The following is a 24,445-nucleotide window of genomic DNA, read 5'->3' as shown; positions in this document are numbered from 1 at the left end:
TGTGCCAAGAGCTGTGCTTGCCGCTGGGCATTCATTTTGAAAGGGGTAAATTTATGTTTTTAAAACACTTTGTCATTGTGTAGAAAGTGGCTTGGAGAAGGACAGGTGGTGGCGGCTTGGACTTGGTAGATTGTCATACACTTATTGCTATAAGGAAAGCTGGGAAAGCTGAGATGGAGGGAGGTCAGCAAATCAAGAATTCTGTTTTGAACACATTAAGTGTGAATTGCTTGGAGACATCCAGATGGAAATAGCAGAATGACAGTCAACATGTACAATCTGGAGCTCCAGGTCTTAGTCCAGAGTAGATATTCAATACATATTGGTTTGCTTCATTAATTATTATTGTAAGGAAGACATGGGCTCAGTATTTCAATTGCCAGAAGAGTAATCATAGAGCAGATAATCTAATACTTTTAAACCTCTATACCCATCATTCTGATAGCCTTCTCTCACATCCCAAATTCATTCAGAGACCAGATAGATTGTTAACTACATTCAAGTGAATTATTCTCCGATCGTGATTTCCTCTGGACTGTTGATTTCACAGGTTTGTCTATCTAACATCTCACTAGGCCTCTGACTATATGCTATATTAATTCAGTCCCTATATGTATGGAATTCCAAGTTCATGCCAAGCAACATGCTTGGTGTTAGGTGCATATCTTTGGCTAGTTTTAACATTTCAAGGGACTAGAGCTTAAAAATAAAACAACCAAACAAGAAAAAAAGAACAGATGTATGAAATGAATTATTGCTTCTCTATTTCTTTATTGTATTTAAAGTTTTTATAACTGTGGGCTGCGGAATAGAATATCCTAAAATAAGTTTGCCTCTGGACAAAGTTTTTTATTCAGGCAATAAAATATTATTTATTCAAGGTCCTTGTAGCTCTGGGGCAGTGTTAGAGAATAGACATTAAAATGACATGAACCCTCTCTTATGTTCAACAGAAAACAGCACAGATGGAGCCATAATAAATCATGTAACTAAAGTGTATAACAAGCTAAGCCTTTATATGTTTTTATTTCCTGTGATCTTATTTTTTTAATTATACAAACAATACTATACAGCATGCTCATTGTAAAATTAAAATGCCTAAGTGCACGTGTTTTTCAAAAATGAATTCATCATCATGTCCTTCACTCCTGGCCACCTGTTTCTCAGAGGTAAAAAATGTTGGCAGTTTAGTGAGTTTTTCCTTCAGACTTTTTTCTTTGCATATATGTGTCTTTACTTTCTCAACATAAGTTAGGTTGTGCTTGTTTTGCTTTTTCCACTTGACAAAATATCTTAGACATTGGGCAGTGTGATTTTTTAAGTGCTGCATAATATCCCAGGGTATAAATATACCATAATTTATTTATTGGTGTGTAATTCAGTTGCTCCCAATTTTTTATTATCATAAGAATGTTTCGGTAAGTATTCTTATAGCATATATCTTTGTACTCATATGTAAATATCTCTGTAGGATCAATTCTTAGAAATGGAACTTTTAGCTTAAAAATTATGCGTATCCAACTTTTGGTTAATAACTGCCAAATTGTAGAGCTTTCTACAACACAATTCCTATTACAATAGGTCATAGGCGACCACTCAAACCATTAATCAGTAACTATAGAGCAGAGGTCTCAGAGCATCTTCCCTAGGCCGGCAGCATCCGTATCACCTGGGAACTTATGAGAAGCACAATTTCTTGGGCCCCATCCCTGATGTATTATGGTAGTCAGAGTTCTCCAGAGCAACCGAACAAACAGGATGTATATATAGATATAGGATGAGATTCACTTTAAGGAATTGGCCCACATAATTATGGAGGCTAGCGAGTCTAAAGATCAGTAGTCAGCAAGCTGGAGGCCCAGAGGAGCCAATGTGTAGTTCCAATGCAAAAGCAGGCAGGCTCGAGCCTTAGAAAGAGCTGATATTTCCTTTTGAGTCCAAAGGCAGAAGAAAACATGTCTCGCCTGGAATACAGTAAGGCAGAAGGAATTCTCTTACTCAGACTTTTTGTTCTATTCAAGCCTTCAGTTGATTGGACAAGGTCCATCCCATTAGGGAGGGCAATCTGCTTTTACTCTGTCTACCAATTCAAAGGTTAACCTCATCCAGAAACACCTTCACAGATACACCAAGAATAATGTTTAAACAAATATCTGGACACCACAGTCTAATCAAATTGACACATCAAATTAACCATCATGTATTCTGAATCAGAACTCTGAGGGTGGGACCTAGCAATGTATTTTAACACTGTCCAGATGATTTTAACATACACCAGAGTCTGAAAACCACTGCTCTAGACTGGGCTTTCTGGCTACTCAGATTCGTGCTTGAAGTTATGGGAAAATGCTCTTTAAGAACCCACAACTTGGGCTTCCCTGTTGGCGCAGTGGTTGAGAGTCCGCCTGCCGATGCAGGGGACACAGGTTCGCACCCCGGTCCGGGAGGATCCCACGTGCTGCCCAGCGGCTGGGCCCGTGAGCCATGGCCGCTAGGCCTGCGCGTCCGGAGCCTGTGCTCCGCAGCAGGAGAGGCCACAACAGTGAGAGGCCCGCGTACCGCAAAAAAAAAAAAGAACCCACAACTTGGTTGAATTAGTAATTGATCATGATAAATGATACCCATCTCATTTGCAAGCTAGCTTAGAGAAAGGGCATTGCCATCAGGAACTGCAGAGAGATGGATTTTATTTCTTCTCTGTGCTAGAGCTTTATTAAGATCAGCTTGAGAACCTACAGGTGCTTTCTCTGAAGGACTTTCCTGTTTGTTGTTTTCAGACCTGCAATCTTCAGTAAATATGGACCTGTATTGTGGAGCTGAGCGAGTATGCAGGGCCTTCTCTGCCCTTGTTGATCAGATCACTTTGCCCAACTTGAAGTGAAAAAGAGTCCAGACTTGTGGTGATGACGAAACGTGTTTTCAAAATCTGTACTAAAAGAACTAAACCTTCTACCTCTTTCTCAATAGTCTGGCATGAAGCATGAAGAAAATTTTATTTTTTAATGTCTCTACACATGTGTCTTTGTTCTTCAGAGTAAAGCCTTGGGAATGAGGAGTGATAGAGGAAAATGGAAAGAAGGAGCCAAGTCAAATCCAGATGTGCTGCATTTCCAATAGAGGCCCTTTCTTTGAATACATTGGTAGTAATATTCAAGTGTGTGATCTACAGGAATTCATGCAACTATCTTCTTAAATATCTGAATTACCGAATTGATGACCTAATATTCTATCTAGATGCTCCTGCTGGAGAATAGGCTTGGCAAAGAACTAAATACACACACACACACACACACACACATATGTGCATATCAGACACACATTTGAGTGCATGCAGATCTGGTGAGATCTGAATGAACTCTGTGGATTGTATCAATGTCAATCTTCTGGTTGTGTTATTGTACTATAGTTATGCAAGATGTTACTATGAAGGGAAACTGGATGAAGGGTATACAGGATGTCTCTGTATTATCTCTTACAACGTATATGAATCAGCAATTATCTCAAAATAAATTTATTTTAAAAACATGAATGTTTCTCACTAAACCCCCACATTCATTGGATTTGGCCAAAGTACTTGTGTGTCTCCATCCTCTGTATGTATGACTAGGGTATAGATGCTTAATAATGTCCAAAGTAGTAGCTAACATTTTTTGACTGTGAGAGCACTTAGCTTCTAAGCACCATGTATGTATTAATACTAATTTAAACCTCACCACAAACCTGGTAGGTAGATATCTCTTTTTATGAGACAATTGAGGCACAAAGAGGGTCAGTAACTTGTCCAAAGTCGTTTGGTCACTACTTGACAAAGTTGAGATTCGAACCCAGCTCTTAAGCCTGTATTCTAACCACTGCTTACACTTTCTCTAAATAAATATTGTTATGGTTCCATTGTTTCACCTGTTTTCTTGATGTGCAGTCCATATTACATTCAGAGAGGCTCTGGGCTCTTATTTATATGATCCATAACTTCTAGTAATGTTTCCAGAGTGAAATAATGTCCAACTGGGTAGGATTAAGACTAGGTTACACCTGTTCAGTCTCATCCTAATCTTTTTGAATTTGTTTTTCAGCCTATCATGAATTTTTTATTTTGGTTTTGTTGTTCAACATATTCACTCTCCTTCTTACTTCATTCCAGCTTGTTCCTTACAAGTTTGTTAAGTATGCCCCAGAGCACTGGTCAGCAAACTACAGCCCATAGGCCAAATCTGCCCACTGCCAGTTTTGTGCAGGCTGTGAAATTATTACATTTAAAAAATAATAATTGAAAAAATCAGATGAGGAGTAATATTTTGTAACAGTTGAAAATGACATGGAGTCAAATTTCAGTGTCCGCGAGCAAAGTTTTAAAATTGGAACACCGCCGTGCTCATGTATTTACATATTATCTACAGCTGCTTTAATTCTACAAAGACAGAACTGATTAGTTGCGCCAGAGACTGGATGGCCCACAAAGCATCAGAAAAAATTGGCAGCCCCCGTTGTGTAGTACCAAGGTGTGGGAGGAGCAAGGGGCAGGCATCTCTTCAGCGATTTATAAGAGGTAATGAGTTTATATAATAGTTTTTAAGAACATGATGCAAGACATTAGAGAAAGTAGTATAGAAGCAAAACCATGAGCCTCTGTAGAAATGGTAGTCAAAGAGTGGCAGCTTTTAATGTACTTATTCTTCTAATCAAGTTAACGCTGAGGCTGGACCCCCTCCCCAGTTCCTTCCCCAGACTTGCTTCCCCTATTGTTAAGATTTGGCTAATCTTCAGATGCATCTGTGTCTTCTAATAAGAACCCTTTGGATAAGATTTTTCACTTAAGGAGGGCCATAAACCTTCAGTGAAAACACTTACTGAGGCTTCCTTTGGACCTGGGAAAAGCAAGTGAAATGCTAACATATCTGAAATTCAAACTGGTTGTCAACCATCAATTATAATAGAATGATTGGAGAGATGAGCGTAATTAGAGATAAAAATAGCATTGTGTCTGGAACTCAAATATATTTGTTAATTGGACTTCTTTGCTATGAACCTCATTCAAGCCTGGTCATTTTGAGAGCAAATATTTTTATGGGTTCTTTTCTCATAATGCTGTTCGTTTGACTTTTACTTTTCTTTTCAATGTAAAGTGTAACCAGTTATAATCTTAATATTTAATCCAATAGAAAATATGCTAACTGAGAAAAAATTTATACCGACTGCTATTTTATTAGAGTTTGGATTATCATTAATGGTCACATTAAATATTGAAATAAAAAAACTCCAATAACATTACTTGGGGTCGAGAGCTTTTATTCATTTTGTTTCTATTAGAAGAATGCTTTATTCACCAGTTTCGTGTTTTGTTTTTTGCTTCACTCAGTTCAAAATATTCAAAAATATTCTTTCAAACAAAATTCAAGTAACTACCACCAATAACTGGTAATTAATAAATATAGTCTCTTATTGGCCTGTGCATAAACAATCCAGTGGTTAATATTTCAAAGTCATGCAGTGTATTCAAGTTAAATGTGTGGCACGCTAGTTTATTAACAATGTCAAGCATCCCAAAACAATGATCAAGATGACTACAAAGAATCTGAGTAGCACGATCCCCTACTCATCTTTGGAAGCTGTTTTAACTGTTTCAGACAGTGGGATGATCTGGCAGTAATGTCGCCATTTGAAGGAACATGCTAGCAGCCTAAAAGAATGAAACTAAGTACTCAGAGAATGTGGCTTAAGCATCTCTGGATGCTCCCACCATTTCAAGTAAATAAACGATCAGTAGTCAAGAAAAAAAAAAAATATATATATATTTAAATTCCAAGATGTGCATTAGCTCTGAGGTTCGATTTATTTTCTCTTTATTTCCAGGCTACTGGTCACTTTTCCAATGAACTTAGACCCACTCCTATGTACATGCATGTTTATCAAGCCTTCAATCAACTCTTTCTTCTTTAGGGAAGGGATTCTTGGTTGCTGAGGATATACACCTGAAAGTAGAGAAAAGCAACTCGTCATTAGGTCACCAAATTATTTTCAGGCTAATTAAGTATCAATGACTTGGTTTTTAAAAGAATGTTTGCTGTTTCTGCCACTCGGCTATTAATATTCTGTATAGATTTTTTTCAGAGGTGTATTTGAAATTTTTATTTATGCAAAACTTTGTGTCCTATGAAGTTTAATTATATAATATGAATTAAGTAGATTATAATAAATACATTTCCTATTTGATTAATATGTATTAAAATATATTTTTCTGACTAAAAAAGTAAAAAATTGTCATCATATCATTTTAATATAAAAATATAAAGAAAAATGTTTAAACCACCCATAATATAATCTTCCAGAGAGAACCATAGTTTTACACATACATACTTTATACCATAATTTAGTTTACCATTACCCTATTATGGGACATTTAGATTATTTCCAATTTTCTGTTGCTATAAATAATATTGCAGTGAAGAGCCTTATACTGCAAAGTTGGTTACAGCTCTGAATGATTCTTTAGAATAGATTTCTAGATTGGTAATTTCTGAATATGTTGCTTACAAAATTTCTCAGAGTGAGTAAAGTAGAAAATCAAGCATTTGTGAATCTAACTTATATTTCTGAAGCATTGTTTTCTCTTCTGCTTAATGTTTAAAAAATAAGCATTATGAACATTTGCCGGCTAGTTATACACTGACTGCAAACATCATCAAATTATAAATCTAAATTTTAACTTTCACGTCACGGAGGAAAGCAAAGACTCACAATTTTTCTAGACCGTCCAAACTGCCAGGTTCAGGCAGGTAAGTTTTTCTGTTCCTCTCAGGGGCAGAGCAAGATTTGTTGAAGGAAGAGATCATCATTTTTGACACAAACAAGGATATACTTCAAAATCCTTTCATTTGTATTAAAGTCTTTACTAACCCTTGTGTTAACCTCAACTCTGTTATTTTCTATCTGGGAGATATTATCAGCCTACTCTTTTCCTAAATCAATTTCTCTCTCTCTCTCTCTCTCTCTCTCTCTCTCTCTCTGCCTTCACAGAATCCATCATTTAGTAGTGAAGCCTGGGTATATCCTCTTCAGCCTTCTGACCATTTTGGCACTCAGTTGTTAGCTTGTATCTTTCTAGACAAAATAACAATGCTCTTTTGAGTCTTCTCAAACGATGATATCTTTGGCCCTCAGAATTTTTGGAATTCTCATTTCTGGATCACCTCTGTTTCTGCTTATTAAAGTTATAAAACACCACAATGTCTAGGTCATCACTCAGCTCGGTAAGCTCTCCTTGGAGTAAGGCTCTTCCAGATTCTTTCTGTAGTTAAATCCACGCTTTTCATACATTTATTGTTTATAGAATCACAGAACTTCAGAACACAGAATGTGAAGAGACTTTAAGGGCCTTCTAATTCTTCCCATATCCCTCGTTTTCAGATGAAGAAACTGAGAGCTAAATAAGTCAATTAACTTGCCCAAGGTTACGTAGCTATTTGATATCTCTTGTTTACATAGTTGCTGACTCAATATTAACAAATATATTAACATACAAAGTTATATAGGAGTTTTGTGTTTTTAATAAGGCGTGATTCATTGCAACATTTCTCAGGTGAATTTAAACTATTTAACTTGAAGACATCAAAACACTTATTTTAGTGTTTCTCTTCTGCTCTGATGATGTGATTTCCCTGAGAACTATGGAGACAAACACCTGTTCACCCTCACCCCCATCCCAACCTAGTAGAATATTAATTCCCCAGGGACAAAAGAAAAAATTAGTGAAGAATCTGTGCAGGTACATCCAGAGCCCATTTGAGCCACTAGAGATTTAATCGAGCCTCTTGAGATGATATCTCGATGTTCCTGAAACTAACTTTCAGACAGGGTGTCTTCTTGACCCAAGACCCTCTTTGACTGATTATACAATACAAATGGAAAGTCTTATTTCCTGGTCTGCAACAATTATGTCAAACATTAAAATAACTTCAATAAAGTGAAATATTTACCCCTAATATTTGCAAAGCAACTCCTAGTAAAGTTTGCAGACCAGCTGGGTCAATAGCAACTCTGTAGCAAGATGAAGGAAGTGACTTCCAAAGCTGAAGACAAATCTACTTTTTTTTTTGAAAAAAGAATATAGAAATGCCATGTTGAAGTATGCTCAGAAAATTACATGTAGTCTCAGACTATTATAGTAGCCTGTTGCAAGCAAGCAAACTGAAAGCTGTTTTTGAGATTATATATATATGTAATTTTAATATACAATTAAATTATATAATTTAATTAATTATACTATGTAATTATAGATAATTATTTTCCTGTTAAGTTGAACACAAACATTATTTTCATTTATTCTATAGATACTTAAAGTGCAAAGTGAGTGCAAAATACAAAACAAGAAATAGTGGTAGTAATTTGAGTACCACTGTTAAGTAGAGTAAGAATGGAAAAAAAAAAAAAAAGAATGGAAAAAAGAGCCTACAGTGCAGATGAAGAAAATATACAGTCCTTACTGATGCTGATGCCTGGGAAGCCTCTGTTCAAAATATTTTTAAAATATTGGTAACCAACATTTAAAGATAATCATTTTGTATTTCTGCTTTAGTAGCTAAACTGCTAAAAGAATATTTCCTCTAAAAAATGAAATTGGTTTAAGTGACAATAACACTTGCCAAATTAATAACTTTATCTATAAATAATTGCAGTGGATTATCTGGCTTTATGGATCAGCTAATAATATTTTTTGTTACTGAGGTTAAAACAAACCAGATATTTAAAGGTTCTACGATATCTTGGGAAAAGATTGATCTATAACTATTACTGTTAATTGCTATTTTAATAGATGTTTTACAGGAACATATAACAGTTCTCACAATCAAATGTACAATTGCAAAAATTATTTATGCTTCAGTTTTCCACTAGTGCATAAATAGTTACTACCACCCAAACAGCCCTTGCTGCAAACTTTAGAAGCACATTGGTTGAAACAACACCATAAAAGGAACACAAACAGTATGAATAAGGCTGTTATTCTCAGCTTACAGTGATTTATTCACCCTCCTTCTAATTCTATAAAGGATATTCTAGTGCCCCTGGAGAAGACTGCATTTGAATACCATATTTACTTCAGTGAAAAATCTCTAAATTTGTAGGAAGTTCCAGATTTCTAAAAATTAATTACTCAGCTTGCTGGAAGTTAATTACTTATTTGCAATTTGTTCCAGAAAACAAGGAAGAGTGAATTTGCAAGCCAGCTGATTTTTCTACCATTTATCCATCAGCTAAGTAAGTACATCTCAAGGAGTCCTTCCCATTTACATGAAAGCAATTAGTTTTTGTTTCTGTTTTTGTTTTTCTATTTAAAAGGGGCAAGAGCCTTCCCCAGGCTTATATTCAAATCTTCCCAATTCCATAGCAAGTGAACACAGGTTATGACTACCAATGTTCAGCCTTACTGAAAAAAGTAATATTAATTTGGGGGCATCCCTTTATACCTTGATATTGTATTTTAGGGATCATGTCTTTTCCTACTTGTCTTTCTGATTCTTCTTTGCTGCTGTTGAAGTATGAAGATGAGGACAATATGTTGATAAAAACAGCTACTGCAAATTACAAAAGGAAGTGCTATCTATCTTCCTATCACTTGCGTACTCTTTGGGCTCACCCCTGAGGAGGCTATGTGTGGCAATGGATTGCCCTAAAGCCACTTCCCTCTTCCTCACAATTCAGCACATTCACACTTGATTGATCCTTTCAAAAGACATGGGACCTGGGGTTGACCACCTTTTTTTCTCCCTGCGTGCTGTGGAGGCACTGCTGAGATCTTCTCTTCCTCTCCAGCCAATTGCCTCCTTCCTAAGCCATGGTTTCTGGAGAGGACACAGTCCACATAGATGTCCCAGAAGAGTTGAGCCAGATCCCAAAACAATGCCCCATGCTGCAAGTTCTCAGATGACTTCAGGTAGATCATAAAATCCCAGAAACCTGAAACAGTGTTGGAAATTTGAGGCTTCCACATTTCTAGGAGGAGTACCGAGGATGATTCCCAGCACTGAGGATCAGCTTGGTTAAGAGCCAGCAGATCTGTCTGGCTGTGACAGAAGAAAGGAGACACACAGCATATTCCCACAATGAGCAGGGAGCAGGTGAGACTCAAGTGGCGGTAGATCCCTCCTCTGTTCCCAGGATTGGCCATGGCCTTGAAACTGTGCAAGATGGAAATATTTCATATGAGTTCCTGCTTGTGCTCCACTCAGTAAAGAAAATAATTATGCCTTTAAGAACCTTGGTGCCAGCAAAGGAAACATACCATCATCTCTGGGAAAAGTCTTAACCTACCTCCCATCTCGCAAGCCCCATTCTATCTAAAATGATGCACTGTCAAGCCAGGTAGTACAAAACAAAGATGCTTAGATTAAGAAAGATTTATTCCTAAGATGTGCTCTTTTGTAAGAAAAATAAGCAAACTTGTTTTTCCCTAGTACAGAGAAATATAGTTTAAAAGAGTATTAAGTGAAATTTTTCCATCTTGCTACATGGCTTTTATTATTCTATAATTGCATAATTTAGCCTAGCTATCCTAAACCAGGACTCCCATGCAATTAAGAATTTGAACATATTTTACCCTTGGATGCTTTCCTATTATGGTTCCTTTTATTATTAAAAAAAGGCATAAGAATTGTAAAATGTTATAAATAAAAATAAACACAAGATAGTGTGATAAAAGTATGGGAACCAAGGTATATTCAACCCATTAGAGTAGAATTAATAAACATTTTACAAACACCTGAAATGTTCTGCAATTCTGACATAATTTTCATAAAGATGATCTTTTCTCATTTTTCTCATCTTGCTATAAATCTCAAGAATTTTAACAAAAATTATTTGCCTCTCATTCAGCTTTTCTGGCTTTCACAGCCAGTTGCAATAAAACCAAGACATCCATATACACTTTGAAATTATTATGTTACACTTCAGACAAGTCCAATGAGAAATGATGTACTTAAAATAATAATAAATTGGGCTTCCCTGGTGGTGCAGTGGTTGAGAGTCTGCCTGCCAATGCAGGGGACGCGGGTTCGTGCCCCGGTCCGGGAAGATCCCACATGCCGCGGAGCTGCTGGGCCCGTGAGCCATGGCCGCTGAGCCTGCGCGTCCGGAGCCTGTGCTCCGCAACGGGAGAGACCACAGCAGTGAGAGACCCGCGTACCGCAAAAAAAAAAAAATAATAAAAACAAACCAATTTTTTTCCCAGGAAAAAAGGTTTACCTGAATCTTCACAAATGTATATGATATACAAAATGTATATTAAACTTAAACAACTCTAGTGTAAAGAAAAAGCAGGAGGGCATATACAGCTGACTTTCAGTTTTATATTTCCAAATCTTTTAGATGTTAGTCTCACGAAGGCAAGCATGGCACAGCTCATGGGAATTCTCATGAGAATATGTCTATATTGGAAACATTTCATGATAACACCATGAGATGGAATCTTTCTCTTCTGTACAGCAGCAAAACATATTGAGTCTCCCTTAAACCGGTATTTCAGGAACTGTCTTTGAACAGGCACATTCCTGAAGAGGCATGTTGAGATACAAAATTATTCAAAAATATTTCCTCTATATTTCAGATTATTTACACAGGATACCTACCTGAACAAAATCAAATTTAATATGTCCTCTTCTGAACTAAAATATCAAAGTCGAGGGGCCGCAAAAGTTTTTTCTTAGGGGACAAGTCGAAGCTGTCAGTGCTAAGTTTATTAGAAGAGCAGGGGCGGGATACTGTCCAGGGTGCTGAAGTTGGCCAGTCCGGGACTCGCTGCCCGCTCGCGCCGCAGCGCTCACATTGGCTCCGTCAGGATCCCTCCCCTTCCGAGAGTCTTCCCCAAGCCTGGAAGTTCCTCAGCCCTGGGATCCTGCGTGTGTCCTGCCACAAGCCCCGCGCTGTGCTCCGTACGTCTCGATCCCGCACCTGGTTCCACCACCTCTCCCTCCTCAGGGCGGAGCTGCCTGGGACACCCTGTGTCCTTCGTGCCCCATTAGCCTCCTTACTCCGAGGCTTGACTCCCAGGTCACAGAAGCGAGCCCCTCCGCACTTACCTGCGCAGCCCTTTCTGGATTCCTTGGAGTGCGTGGAGAGAAAATGTCCAGACTGCTCCCTGAGCAAGCGGCGGTCCCCACCTTCAGCGTCCTGAAGGTTACGGTGCCTCTTCTTAAGCAGTGGGAGTGCTCGGCGCCTCTTCAAGTCTACGTCAAAACGCCGGGAAACGGCCGCCACCTCTCGCCCCCAAGTCCATCTCCTGCACCCTCCTCTTCCCTCCCTCCCCTGAAGATTTCGTTTCAGAAAACAAGGAGGCTTAGCTGCACACACCTCATTGACACTGACCCCTACCTCCCCCTCCACCAGCGGAACTGAACCTTTTGTGTGGTTGGCTTACCAGTCCTACGTTGGGAGGCGTGACACTGCTGGCGGGAACTGGAAAGTTGGGGCCCAGTCCCTCGCCCTTCAAGGAGCAAGTGGGGCTCCCTAGATCTCTACTCTCCAGACGTTCCTTGTTTGAGAGTAAAGTGATAGCAGGGAAGACTCAGGACTCCTAGGGCCGGAGAATGCACGTGGGTGCTCTCACAGCGGTCAGTAAGGAAATTAAGGTGCATCCCAGTGACATCCTCGGTGTGAATTTCTCCTGCCTGCCTGTGGTCCAGGGCTCCGAAAAGAAACACACCCTTGAGGCAAGAACGCAGGTAGGCACAAGGCACCACTGGAAGCTCCCCTTGACTGGGGACAGGAGACCCCATTATCTCCAGGCTCTGTGGCTTGGATCACCCCAGGAGCCCGAGCTGCTGCTAGTATTGCTTGAGTCAGCCCACTGCTCAAGATTTCACAGAGGGGTTCCTGCTTTCCAAGAAGAGGAGACGTCTGGGATTCTCTTTGGTTCTCAACTCAAAGCTAGTTAATATCCTAGTCAGTCCTGTCACCTTTTAGGGGCTCTGCTGAGAATTAGGGTCCACCCTAACTGAAATACACCCAGACCAAGAGCCTGAGGCAAAAGTCTTACCTTTGCCACGGTTTCCAGGTGTTGCCCCCTCACCTCAAAACCCTCGAAGCATCCTGAAAACCACTGGTAGTCTCCACTAACCGAAGGCTTTTGTGCCAGCTCAGTAGTATCCATGGTTACCTTCCAGAGGGGCACAGGGAGGAACCCAGGCTTATAGCAAGGTTTACCAAAGACACGAGGAACATTCCCTCTACCCAAGTGGTAGGAAGAGATCTCAAGAGGATTCTGGGCTTTTTCTCTTCCTCTGAAATCAGTTTCTCAATCTGTGAACTGAACATACTAATGTCTGCTTCTATTTATCTTCTGAGGAAGTGGGAAAAGATCATAAATGAGGGCTTCAACTTGCTTCCTGAACTTCAAGGAGCTCTCAGCTTCTTGGAAAAGATAATTACAGAAGCATAGTGTGTGAGCACAAGGGATAGAGATTGGTGTGGGAGAACCCTGAGAAAGAAAAAGGGGAAGGAGGGGGCAGAGACAGTGTGTTTGAGGAGGTGACTGGTGACCTTCTTGAAGAAAAAGTTATACAGTTTTCCTGGAGCCATGGTGCGGGGGTGGGGGAGTGGGGGATGGTCTCCTTCAGGCAGGGAAGTTAGCATGATTAAAGGCAGGGAGGGAGCAGTCCTGTGCTTCTGGGGAAAAACGTCAAGTGATAGGAAGAAGGGAAGTCAAGGGAAGGAGTCCAGAGAGAGAAAGGAGAACAGAGGTAAAGATGTGGGGATTTAATTCTGGTTTTAGACATGTTGAAAGTTACACTACCCTTGAAAATATTGGTATATGAATATGCAGTGCTTACTTTATTTTCAAGTGCCTGTGTGTCAGGCACTATTCTAGATGCTGTGCACACAGAAGGAATAAAACAAATTCCCTGTACTCATGGAGCTTATACTGTAGCGGGGGTGGGAGAAGAAAATTTATATTTTAATTTAAAAATTATATATGGATAATGATTTGTGTTTCTAGTTTCTGGGTTAAATGATGAGTTTACAGCTGTGTATCAAAAACAAACACACAACTAGTTAATTAAATAAACAAATAGTGTGATGAGTCAATAATGAGTGTTTATAATTCTGAAGCCTGAGGAAAAGTATATGTGTAATGTGTCAGTTATGGTAAGAAAAAAACAAAGGATCACCAAGAAAAAGTAAAGTGGGACTAGGAAAGGATAATGGGGGGAGAGCTTTTTATATGGAATATTGAGAAGTCCTTCCTGAGGAAGAGGTATCTAAGTAAAGATTTATTAGTGTGAAAGAGTGAGTCGTGCATATGTATGTGAGAGAATGCTCCAGGTAGAGCATAGGGGAAGCATAATTGCCTTGGAACATACGTGGTGTGATAAGAGTGTTTTCTGGGTATTGTGGTAGGAGATAAGGTCAGAAAGGTGGTCAGAAATCCACTCTGGTTGCTAGTAGAACACAGACTAGAGGGGAGCAAAGGCAGAGGCAGGGAGTCCAGTTAGGAGCTCCTGTAATAATCCAGATGAGATGTAATAGTGGCTTAGATAAGGGTAGTAGCAGTACAGTTGGTGAAAGTGATCAGATTCTGAATATATTTTGATGGTAGAAAGGACAGGATTTATTGATAGACTGGATGTATTGTGCAAGAAAAAGAGAAAAATTCAAGATTACTTCAAGTTTTGGGGGCTAGGCAAATGGAGGTTTGGAACCATCAGCTGAGAGAGGAAAAATGGTTTGAGGAATAGGTTTGGGAAAGGGAACTCAAGAATATGCTTTTCTACAAGGATATATTGTACAGTGTAGAGAATGTAGCCAATATTTTATAATAACTTCAAACAGACTAAAATAAAATTTTGAATCACCGTGTTGTACACCTGAAACTAATAAAAAAAAGAATTTGCTTTTCAACACGTTAAGTTTGAGATGACTGACATCCAAATGGAGAAGCTGAATAGTCAAGGAAGAAGAGGGAACTAAAGATAAACACACACATAGCGCTCAAGAAAGAAGTCTAAATTCAGGATTTTGTCAACCTGTGGGCAATAGTACAAAACCTCATAGGAAATTATGTAAAGTGGGTACAATAGTAACCTAAGGATAGAATCTGGGAAATGTCAATATCTAAATGATTAAAAAGTAGAGTTAAGAGGAACCAGGAGAATGTGGTGCCTTGGAAACCAATGAGATAAAGATTTTCACAGAGGGAAGAAATAAACCACCGCACACAGATTCAGAAAAGGGAATCCATAAAATGAAGACAAAGAATTTTCCATTGGCTCTAAAAAATAGTACGTCACCAAATTTCTTATTAAGAACAATTTTTACTGAGTGTTGGGGGAGAAATGGTGAGCTGAGGCAGAAATGGAAAGCAAGGAAATGCAGACAGCCCCTGAGAAACACTTTCTATGAAGTTTAGAAAAGAAGAGGGAGAAGAATTGGAACAGGAGGTTAGGGGTTGGGTCTTTGTTATGTTTACAAGCTGAGGGAGAGAAACCAACAGACAGGGAGGAGTTTAAATTCAAGATAGAAGGATAATTAACAATCTCAGAAGACACAGAAGCAATAGGGATAAGGGAATAAGGAAGAGTCAGCATTACACAGAAGGGATAGCTTTGCTCTCTGAACAGGGAGAAAGAAAGGCTCCCTCTGGATATGGATACATCTGTGTATGGTATGTTGGATGGAGAGCAGGAGTTGAGAGAGATGGTGACCAATGGTCTCAATTTCTTAATGAACTAAGGTCCGTAGTCATTCACAAAAAGTGAATGAGAGGAGGTATTAACTAAGGAATTTAAGGAGAGTGAAAAGGCTTTGAATAATCTTTGAAAAGAAGAGAAAGAAGAGAGGAGATAAGAGAAGGGAGAGAAAGAGACTAAAGGAAGTACTAAATGCCCAGGCAAATTTTGAGACCATGAATTTGTAACAGACAATTTTGCATGCTTGTTTGGTTTTTATGAGGCAGAATAGCATATGCATGAAGCCTGGGTTTGCACCATATCTCCCTCATGTGTCATATTTGTTTGATCCTTAGATGCAAATTTTCACATTTAACACCACTGAAATCAGGTTTTATCTATCAACTGAAGGCACCTTACAATCAGAATTGCAATATTTTCTTTTGCTTTTTTTCAGATAATGAGATGTCTACAATTGACGGTGTCTTCTATTTGATGTAATACTTTGTACAAGTCACTTAACCCTTATGAAACAGTTTTCTTGCGTGTAAAATGGGCAAAAATCTCCCTATGGCTAGTGAGGATAAAATGAGTTCATACATGCAAAGCACTTAGAATGGTGCTGCATGTAGCAAAGTGTTTGTTGAATGCTAGTTATTATTTTTCTCCTTCAGTGCTCATCTGACTGAATGTGGGAGAAAAGAACGGTCATGATTATATTGATCCTGTGTTAGAACTTTTTTGGGCAAATGCTGATGAAGGAGAGGGAGGCAAAGGAATCAAGGTATACACAGGTTAGAAAAAAAGAAGAGACGAGAGGTAGAGAGAGGAAAGACTGGTTGGAAATGAAGAAAACTGAAGCCCTGTTGAAGGAAAAAACACATGGAAGAGGAGTAAAAAAGGGGACACTGAAAGGTACTAGTCGGGAAGAGGGATATTCAGGCTTCAGATTTCAGAGGTGGAGCAGCTCTGTATTCTGAGCACAGCCTCTGAAGTGAGTGGCTGAAGAGAAGTGAAGGTAAAGACCACTGTAGTTGGGCTCCAGCTGTACTATAAGTGATAATAAGATATAAGTATAATAAGATAATAAATTGAAATGGTCACCCCAGCTTTATAGCAGCTGAGGGTGTGTGACATTGCCATCCCAACCAGAAATCCTAGGACAACTCTTGCCAATGGGAGCTAAGACTTTAAAAATATATGTTTTTAAAGGCCTAGCTAGTGTCCGCTCATATACTCTTTTTCTTTTCTTTTCAATATAATTACTTGGGACTGGAAGTTTTGACCTGTAGTAAAACTTTTTATAGTGCCAGTCTAGAAAATACTGCTTTGATTAAACATTTCTCTTAAATACCATTTTACCAACTTGCACTTGAAATTTAAGTAGTCATCTTATGAATATTTTTATTTAGAAGATCTTAATAACTATATATTCTGTGGTAACATACATTTAGAATTCCTTGCTTAGGGCAATTTGGAGAGATTCTTGGAAAGAAATATGTATCTTTAAGCTGAACCTTACTAATAATTGCAAGAGGAAAATGGCACACTAATTCTTGCATTTCAATAAAAAGAAAGCCACCATCAAATCATTTTAATGAAACATTTAATACTCTATTAAACATATAAGTTTGCTTAGTTTGATATCTTATCCCTGTGGTTTCATTTCCACAGACTAGCCTCTCTCTAACAATGACACACATTTGATTAGCACCTACATTTTACCGAACATTATTTTCATATATAAGGTCTCACATTTATTCTCCTCTTTCCCCCCAGTTTGCTGCTAAGGGATTTTCCTTGAGTAAGTTAATTGGTAAGAATTAGAACATGGTTCTGTTTCCAAAACTTAGCTTTACACATTGTCATTTATCTGTCCTAAACAGTGTGCTTGTACAAACACATACACTGACTGTCACTCTCTATTCTCTTCACGGTAGTCTATCCTTATTCCCCTATTGGCTCCCCAATACCAACTGGGAGGGAGCATATGGCAGGTACAACTTACTGACAGAATAATTTTAACAAGTTACATCTGGAATCAATCCATTACATCATCATTCTGACTTGTTAAAAAATATTCAGGAAACCAATGGGTCATTTAAAATGACATGACGCTAAATAACTGGTTTGACTGGCATTTGTCATCCGGAGAGTTGTTTCAGTTTTGTGCGGTTGCAGCCTAGGCTGAAAGAATGACTAGTGGAGAAGTAAATCGCAATTAGCTGATGTGACCCATGCGTAGATTTTCTGATTTTTGCCACTTGAAGCAATTCTCAAAGACATTAAAAAGGACTTCCGGGGCTTCCCTGGTGGCACAGTGGTTGAGAGTCCGCCTGCTGATGCAGGGGACACGGGTTCGTGCCCCAGTCCGGGAGGATCCCACAAGCCGCGGAGCGGCTGGGCCCGTGAGCCATGGCCGCTCAGCCTGCGCGTCCAGAGCCTGTGCTCCGCGACGGGAGAGGCCATGGCGGTGAGAGGCCCGTGTACCGAAAAAGAAAAAAAAAAAAAAGGACTTCCGATTAATTTTAATGAAATTCGAGAGCAGTTATATAGATAGTTTGCATCTTCAGCAGTGCATTAATTTGCAAATGATGGGGCCAGCCTTTAAGAATAGGGTGCTTCTTTAACATTTAGGATCAGATAGTAAAAATAATTACTTTCTCTCATTTTTTTATGCTTTTCCATCATTTGAAGATGGCAATAAACAAGGACAATTTCCTGGAATGCCCATTGGGATAAATGGATTAGTCAGTCTTTAAGTGTCATCAAATTCATAAGGACAAGTTGAAGTAAGTAGTCAGATGATATTGGACATTGATTCTAAAATGTGCAGAAAAGGAAAGCTACTCGGGAATACAAGAATGGTTCATTCATATTTTTCCTACTTATACAAGTGAAAATACTATGGTTATGATAACACGTTTAGTGGTGGTTTCTTTCTAGGGTACTTCTCAAGATACATTCATCTTTCGCCCATTCTTTCCAGTAGGTTGCAAAGCCCATAGGGATTCCTGTGGCTTTGTCAAGAGATGAGTGTATGTCTTTGCAATAACCCCAGCACTTTAAGAGTGACTACTGTAAGTATTGGCTTTTCAGAATTGTCCCATCTTTTGGGCTACTCATTTCCAAAGGAGACTACAATTGATTTGTTTTCTATTTGTTTTACATACCACAGCAACAATGACAAGATCTAAGCTTTTAGCAATAGTAAGTTTTTTTCCCTAAGGCTTCAGTTATGATGGAGTATCAAAAAACAACATATAATCTCTACTTCAACATAATAGGTGGAGCAGAAGGATTTACAGCTCAGAAAGCCAGAGGTCTACTGACAATTAAGGACTTCTGCCAAGAAGAAAACATCTGTGAAAGGACAAATAAGGACATAGACCTATATGTTGAAGGCATAAAACATCTTACAGTATGAGAAGGGCTCCTGGGATGAGAAACTTTTCCTTGACTGTGTGTGTCTAGGGGAGTTAGCTGTACTCTGCTCTAGATTCCTACACAGTTTTGTGCATACTTCCATTATATGCTTACTATACTCTATTTGTTAGGTACGTGTATCTGTCTCTCCTCACCATCCCCCTCCTACCCTAACCAGCAGCAAAGCTCTTTCAGACTGGGAATCATGTCTGACTCCTCTCAGCTTTAGAGCCCAACACACATATAACTTCTTAATTCATATTGGTTGAATTTATTTATGAGAATAGTCTCATTTTGAACCCAAGGCTGGAGTAGTGAGTGTCATTAGTCAACTTTGCACCGATGAAATTTCTTTTTCATGTCTGGAAAAAGAAATCAAAATGTCCGTTTGTCAGCCGATTTAGAGTTTTTTTCTTTATTTGGTGCCCCCTTTTTTTTTAAATCATGCTTTTGCTGAATGGAAAGATTGCTTTGATGTGATTATGGACACATCCTCTGAAATGGGGTTTTTGATTGAAAGACTATAATCTAAAAGTAGAAGTTAAGAATAAAAGTATAAAATCATTTCCCCTGAGGGAAAAAACATTGCTCATCCAGTGACAGGATTTTCATGTTCAGTCGTTGGAAAAAGGGAAACATTCGAAATCTAGTTTGAGATCATTTTTGTAACACGGTGTATTAACTAGGAATTCATTAAGCTACCAGATATATACATATATATATATATATATATATATATATATATATATATATATATATTAGCTTAAATGAAAAGGGGTTTATTTTTCTTACCTAATAAGAAACCTGGAAACATGTGGCCGCTGATGTTAGTTCAGTGGCCCAAGGATATCAGGCCCATGTTTCTATGATTCCCTTAACCTTTCCTTGGACTCACAGGTTAGTTGCCACAGCTCCAGACATCACATCTACATTCAAGGCAGGAAGTAGGTGAAAGGGTTGTTTCAGCCCAGCCACATATGTTATATTTTTCTATTAATTAATTTGTTAGTTTATTCATTTATTTATTTAGGCTGTGTTGGGTCTTTGTTGCTGCGCGCGGGCTTTCTCTAGTTGCGGTGAGCGGGGGCTACTCTTCGTTGCGGTGCACGGGCTTCTCATTGCGGTGGCTTCTCTTTTTGTGGAGCACAGGCTCTAGGCATGTAGACTTCAGTAGCTGTGGCACACAGGCTCAGTAGTTGTGGCTCGCAGGCTCTAGAGCACAGGCTCCGAAGTTGTCACACACGGCCTTAGCTATTCCACAGCATGTGGGATCTTCCCGGGCCAGGCCTCGAACCCGTGTCCCCTGCATTGGCAGGCGGATTCTTAACCACTGCGCCACCAGGGAAGTCCCCACACATCTGTTATTTTTTAATCAAGAAAGTAAAAACATTTCTATGACCTTCATCAGTGGACTAAGTCTTAATTCATGGACTACAAAGATGTTACATGGTCATTTATAGATACAAGTAAGTCTGAGGGAAAGGGCTCCAGTAAGACAGTAAGGTACTTTGTCCAGGGAGCTGGGAATGGCTGTTGGGGAAGCAATCAGCAAAGTCAATCCCGTAAGGCAACATGACCTGATGGAAAACTGTGCATTGAATAAATTCAACTTTAACGCCTCATTGAAATAACTCCACTGCTGTTTATCTTTATTTTCTTAGATCTTAACTTCTTTACCTTAAAAATAGAAGTTTTAATATTATTCACCAAACATTGCATACTTGAGAAACAGAAAATGCTGGTAAGAATACAATGATAAACTACCAAACATGAAATAGCTAGTGGGAAGCAGCCGCATAGCACAGGGAGATCAGCTCGGTGCTTTGTGACCACCTAGAGGGGTGGGATAGGGAGGGTGGGAGGGAGGGAGATGCAAGAGGGAAGAGATATGGGGACATATGTATATGTATAACTGATTCACTTTGTTATAAAGCAGAAACTGACACACCATTGTAAAGCAATTATACTCTAATACAGATGTTAAAAAAAAAGAATACAATGATGGTTGCATAAACTACTTGGTGATAGATCTGAAAGCCCCTTCTTTCTAGAACTTTGAGCAAATAATTTCAACTCTCCTACATATCAATGTTCTCTGAAAATTAAATGGGTCCAAATGGATAATCTCAAAATTCTTTTCTGCTTTCCAATTTATTATTCTATGATTTGTGGTAATAATCTATTAATCGAATAAATGTCTTGAAATCCTGGAGTTTAGAAAATTATTCAAATTAAGAATTAAAAGTGGTACAATCACTGTAGAAAGGACTTAAACATTGATATACCCCATGAGTAAGCAATTACACCCCTCAGTATAAACACCAGAGAAATTCTTTCACTTGTACACTAATAAATATATATAAATATATATAAGAAACATATAGAGATACCATTCATATGGAAAATACCCAGAAACTATTCAAATGCCAAAAAAGTAGGGAATAAATAAATAAATAAGTTGTAGTATGTTCACTCAATTGGCTATCACAGGAGTTAAAATGAAGTACAGCTAGTTGGAACACCATGTATGGTGTTATAAATATAATACTGAGAAGAAAAAATTAGTCTCCAAAGATTATACATAAAATTTCAATACCCTTTTTATGAAGTTAAAATAACTAAAGGGCTTCCCTAGTGGTGCAGTGGTTGGGAGTCCGCCTGCCAATGCAGGGGACGTGGGTTCGTGCCCTGCTCTGGGAGGATCCCACATGCCGCGGAGCGGCTGGGCCCATGAGCCATGGCCGCTGAGCCTGCGCGTCCGGAGCCTGTGCTCCGCAACGGGAGAGGCCACAGCAGTGAGAGGCCATCATACCGCAAAAAAAAATAAAAATTAAAAAATAACTAAAACCAAACAACACACGTATTAGAAATATGTAAAAATATAAAACTAAGTATGTTTTCAAGTGGCAATGAAATGATTATTATAAGAGTCAAGTTAGTAATTACATTAGAAGGGAAGAGAGAAGAGTCCAATGGATAAGATGGAAAAGTTTCACAGATAATGTTAACTACTGTCAATGCTCTAATTATCACACTGATTAGTAGATTCATAGATATTTTTATAGGATTTTAAATAAATAAGTAGGTGAATAAATAAATACATACTTGCATACAAAAGGCCAACGGACTGATCGATTATATCAAGAACAAAGGATTACGCTTAATCCCATTCTGTTTACTTAAATTTCAAGTAAAAAAAAATATAAGTCCATATCATATATGGAAGTTATTTTAGAAACGACTTTAAGCTCATGTTTTCATTCCGTATAGAAAACAAATGACGCAAAAATAGTAGAATATTTTGGTTATTTATGATGTCTTCTATTAGACCACCTAGCCATTTAATCAGTGCTAATAAAACAAGGAAGAAAATCACAAGCATACCACACCCTCCCCTGAAATCCAGTCCCTCTAAGGATGACAACAGTCACTATTCTCTTTTATCGCCAGTCTCATCCCTGTGATCCTTCTCTGGAGTGAGGTCAGGACAGTGAGATATGAGGGTCCATCCACGGCATCTTCCTGCGCAGAGAGGAGGTTTTTTGTTGTTGTTGTTGTTGTTGTTGTTGCGGTACGCGGGCCTCTCACTGTTGTGGCCTCTCCCGTTGCGGAGCACAGGCTTTGGACACGCAGGCTCAGCGGCCATGGCTCACGGGCCCAGCCGCTCCGCGGCATGTGGAATCTTCCCGGACCGGCGCAGGAACCTGTGTCCCCTGCATTGGCAGGCGGACTCTCAACCACTGCGCCACCAGGGAAGCCCCTGACTTCTAACTTTTTACGATCTTCAATCCATGCAAGCTTTGAGATTGCATTAGTACTCATTAGAACGAAACTTCAGCCCCTTATGCTTATAAAATTCACTTGTATCGACCAAATTCATGTGTCATTAGTCACACATATCTGAAGCTACTGAAACCTACTAAAATATGTGGAGAGCACACATTGCTTCACCATTCAGCCACTCTGCAATCAGGCTCCTTTTTAACCCTCCCCTCACCCCTTCCTTAAAAACCTTCAGAAATTGAGGTGACCACCTCTCCTGTAATGACCAGCAGCTGCTGAAGCAGAATACATTTCTTTTAACAGGCCCCATGCTTTTGATATATCTGAGGGTGATATCCTAGGGGAATTTAAATTTATACATAATTTTTATAGGCATAGATTTAGAAGAGCATATTACGTATTCAAATATATATACACGTATCTATGTTTGTATGTACGTATATGTATATCCATCCTATCTTGGGATCCCATATTTTGACGAAGTTTCATACCTAACACACATCTTGGGGCATCCATTTACACATGGCTTTGAATGACTAATCATGCAAGAAAATATCTAGACTCCAACAAATGTGTGACATCAGCAATGTCATTGATTAAATCTTAGTGAGAAGTTTACAAATTCTCATATATAAGTTGGTGATTTTTTTCAGCTTGTAAGACTGATCCAGAGCGGCTATCAGAAAATTGACCCCCTCTGCTCTCAAACATGACATCTGCCCTTGATACCGAACATAGGTTGTCATCACCAGCAGAAAAAGAAATTTGATTTTGGAACAGATTTCTTGAGTTTCCAGTTCAATACCTCTTCCTCACTAGGTAACAGGCATAAGTGCGAGAATTGTCCAAAAGATCTATTATACAACCATTGCATCGATCCAGTTCAAGACCAGAAAGATCAAGCAACAAACCACACACCGGAAGCACTCGCATTAAACAATTTATTGAATGCCCAGCTGGTCTGGAAACGCTCTAGTGTCCTGCTGGTTATAAAGACTGTTGAACCCCTACCTTACCTTCTCCAGTTACAAATGTTTCAGGCAGAAAACCTTAGACCACGGGAGAGAATCCAAGCAAACGAAATAGAAAGTCATGCTCATCTGCTAATAGACCCAAACTGTCTCTCACCACTTTTGAAAACTCATATTTACAAATATGACCCACTTCATTTCTAAATCACCGTAGTTCAACCAGTGTCCAGAACCAGGATGTCAGTAGGTTTCTGATACCATGCTTCTCCCTTTCTCTGAAATGGTTCCCAGAACAAGGGTTAGCCCCATTTAACACATTGTATAGAACAGTCTCTCTCACATTGAATAGAAAGGTTAATGCGTTCTCAGGCCCTCAGAGAATCTATAAAAGAGGAAGGACAGTGTTATGAGGGGTTGGGATTATTCCGCTAGGGATGCTTTCAGGGTTTAATTTTTCCATGATAGAAACAAAATCTGTTTCCAAAGCAAGATGTCAACATCATTTTTAGCTGTCAACCACTTTTTGTGCAAGAAATTCAGTTTTAGATGGCAATCACTTTCTTGTGCAAGGAATTCAATACTTATCCTTCTCTTTCACTATAATAAAAGTAA

The 24,445-nt window shown here is 38.9% G+C and overlaps 2 protein-coding genes across 2 annotated transcripts in view; one reads left to right on the top strand and one right to left on the bottom strand.

Moving 5' to 3' along the window:
* Positions 1–2,977, top strand: part of DYTN (dystrotelin) — a 50,846-nt gene extending 47,869 nt beyond the window's left edge. The window contains exon 12 of the mRNA XM_004262803.3: positions 2,778–2,977. Coding sequence (XP_004262851.1) covers positions 2,778–2,881 — 104 coding nt within the window. The 3' untranslated portion in view covers positions 2,882–2,977. The remainder of the gene's footprint in view (positions 1–2,777) is intronic.
* Positions 2,978–5,829: 2,852 nt separating this feature from the next.
* On the bottom strand, positions 5,830–10,162 carry FAM237A (family with sequence similarity 237 member A). Its single transcript, XM_004262804.3, has 2 exons — positions 9,751–10,162; positions 5,830–5,969 (listed from the first exon to the last, which is right to left on the bottom strand). Exons 1-2 carry the CDS (start codon positions 10,160–10,162, stop codon positions 5,830–5,832), a joined length of 552 nt encoding a protein of 183 aa, XP_004262852.1.
* Positions 10,163–24,445: the final 14,283 nt, after the last annotated feature.

Source organism: Orcinus orca, chromosome 7 (genome assembly GCF_937001465.1).
Source record: "Orcinus orca chromosome 7, mOrcOrc1.1, whole genome shotgun sequence".
Lineage (NCBI taxonomy): Eukaryota > Metazoa > Chordata > Mammalia > Artiodactyla > Delphinidae > Orcinus > Orcinus orca.
The sequence above is the reverse complement of the archived record's forward strand: the minus strand, read 5'-3'. Positions and strand labels throughout refer to the sequence as shown.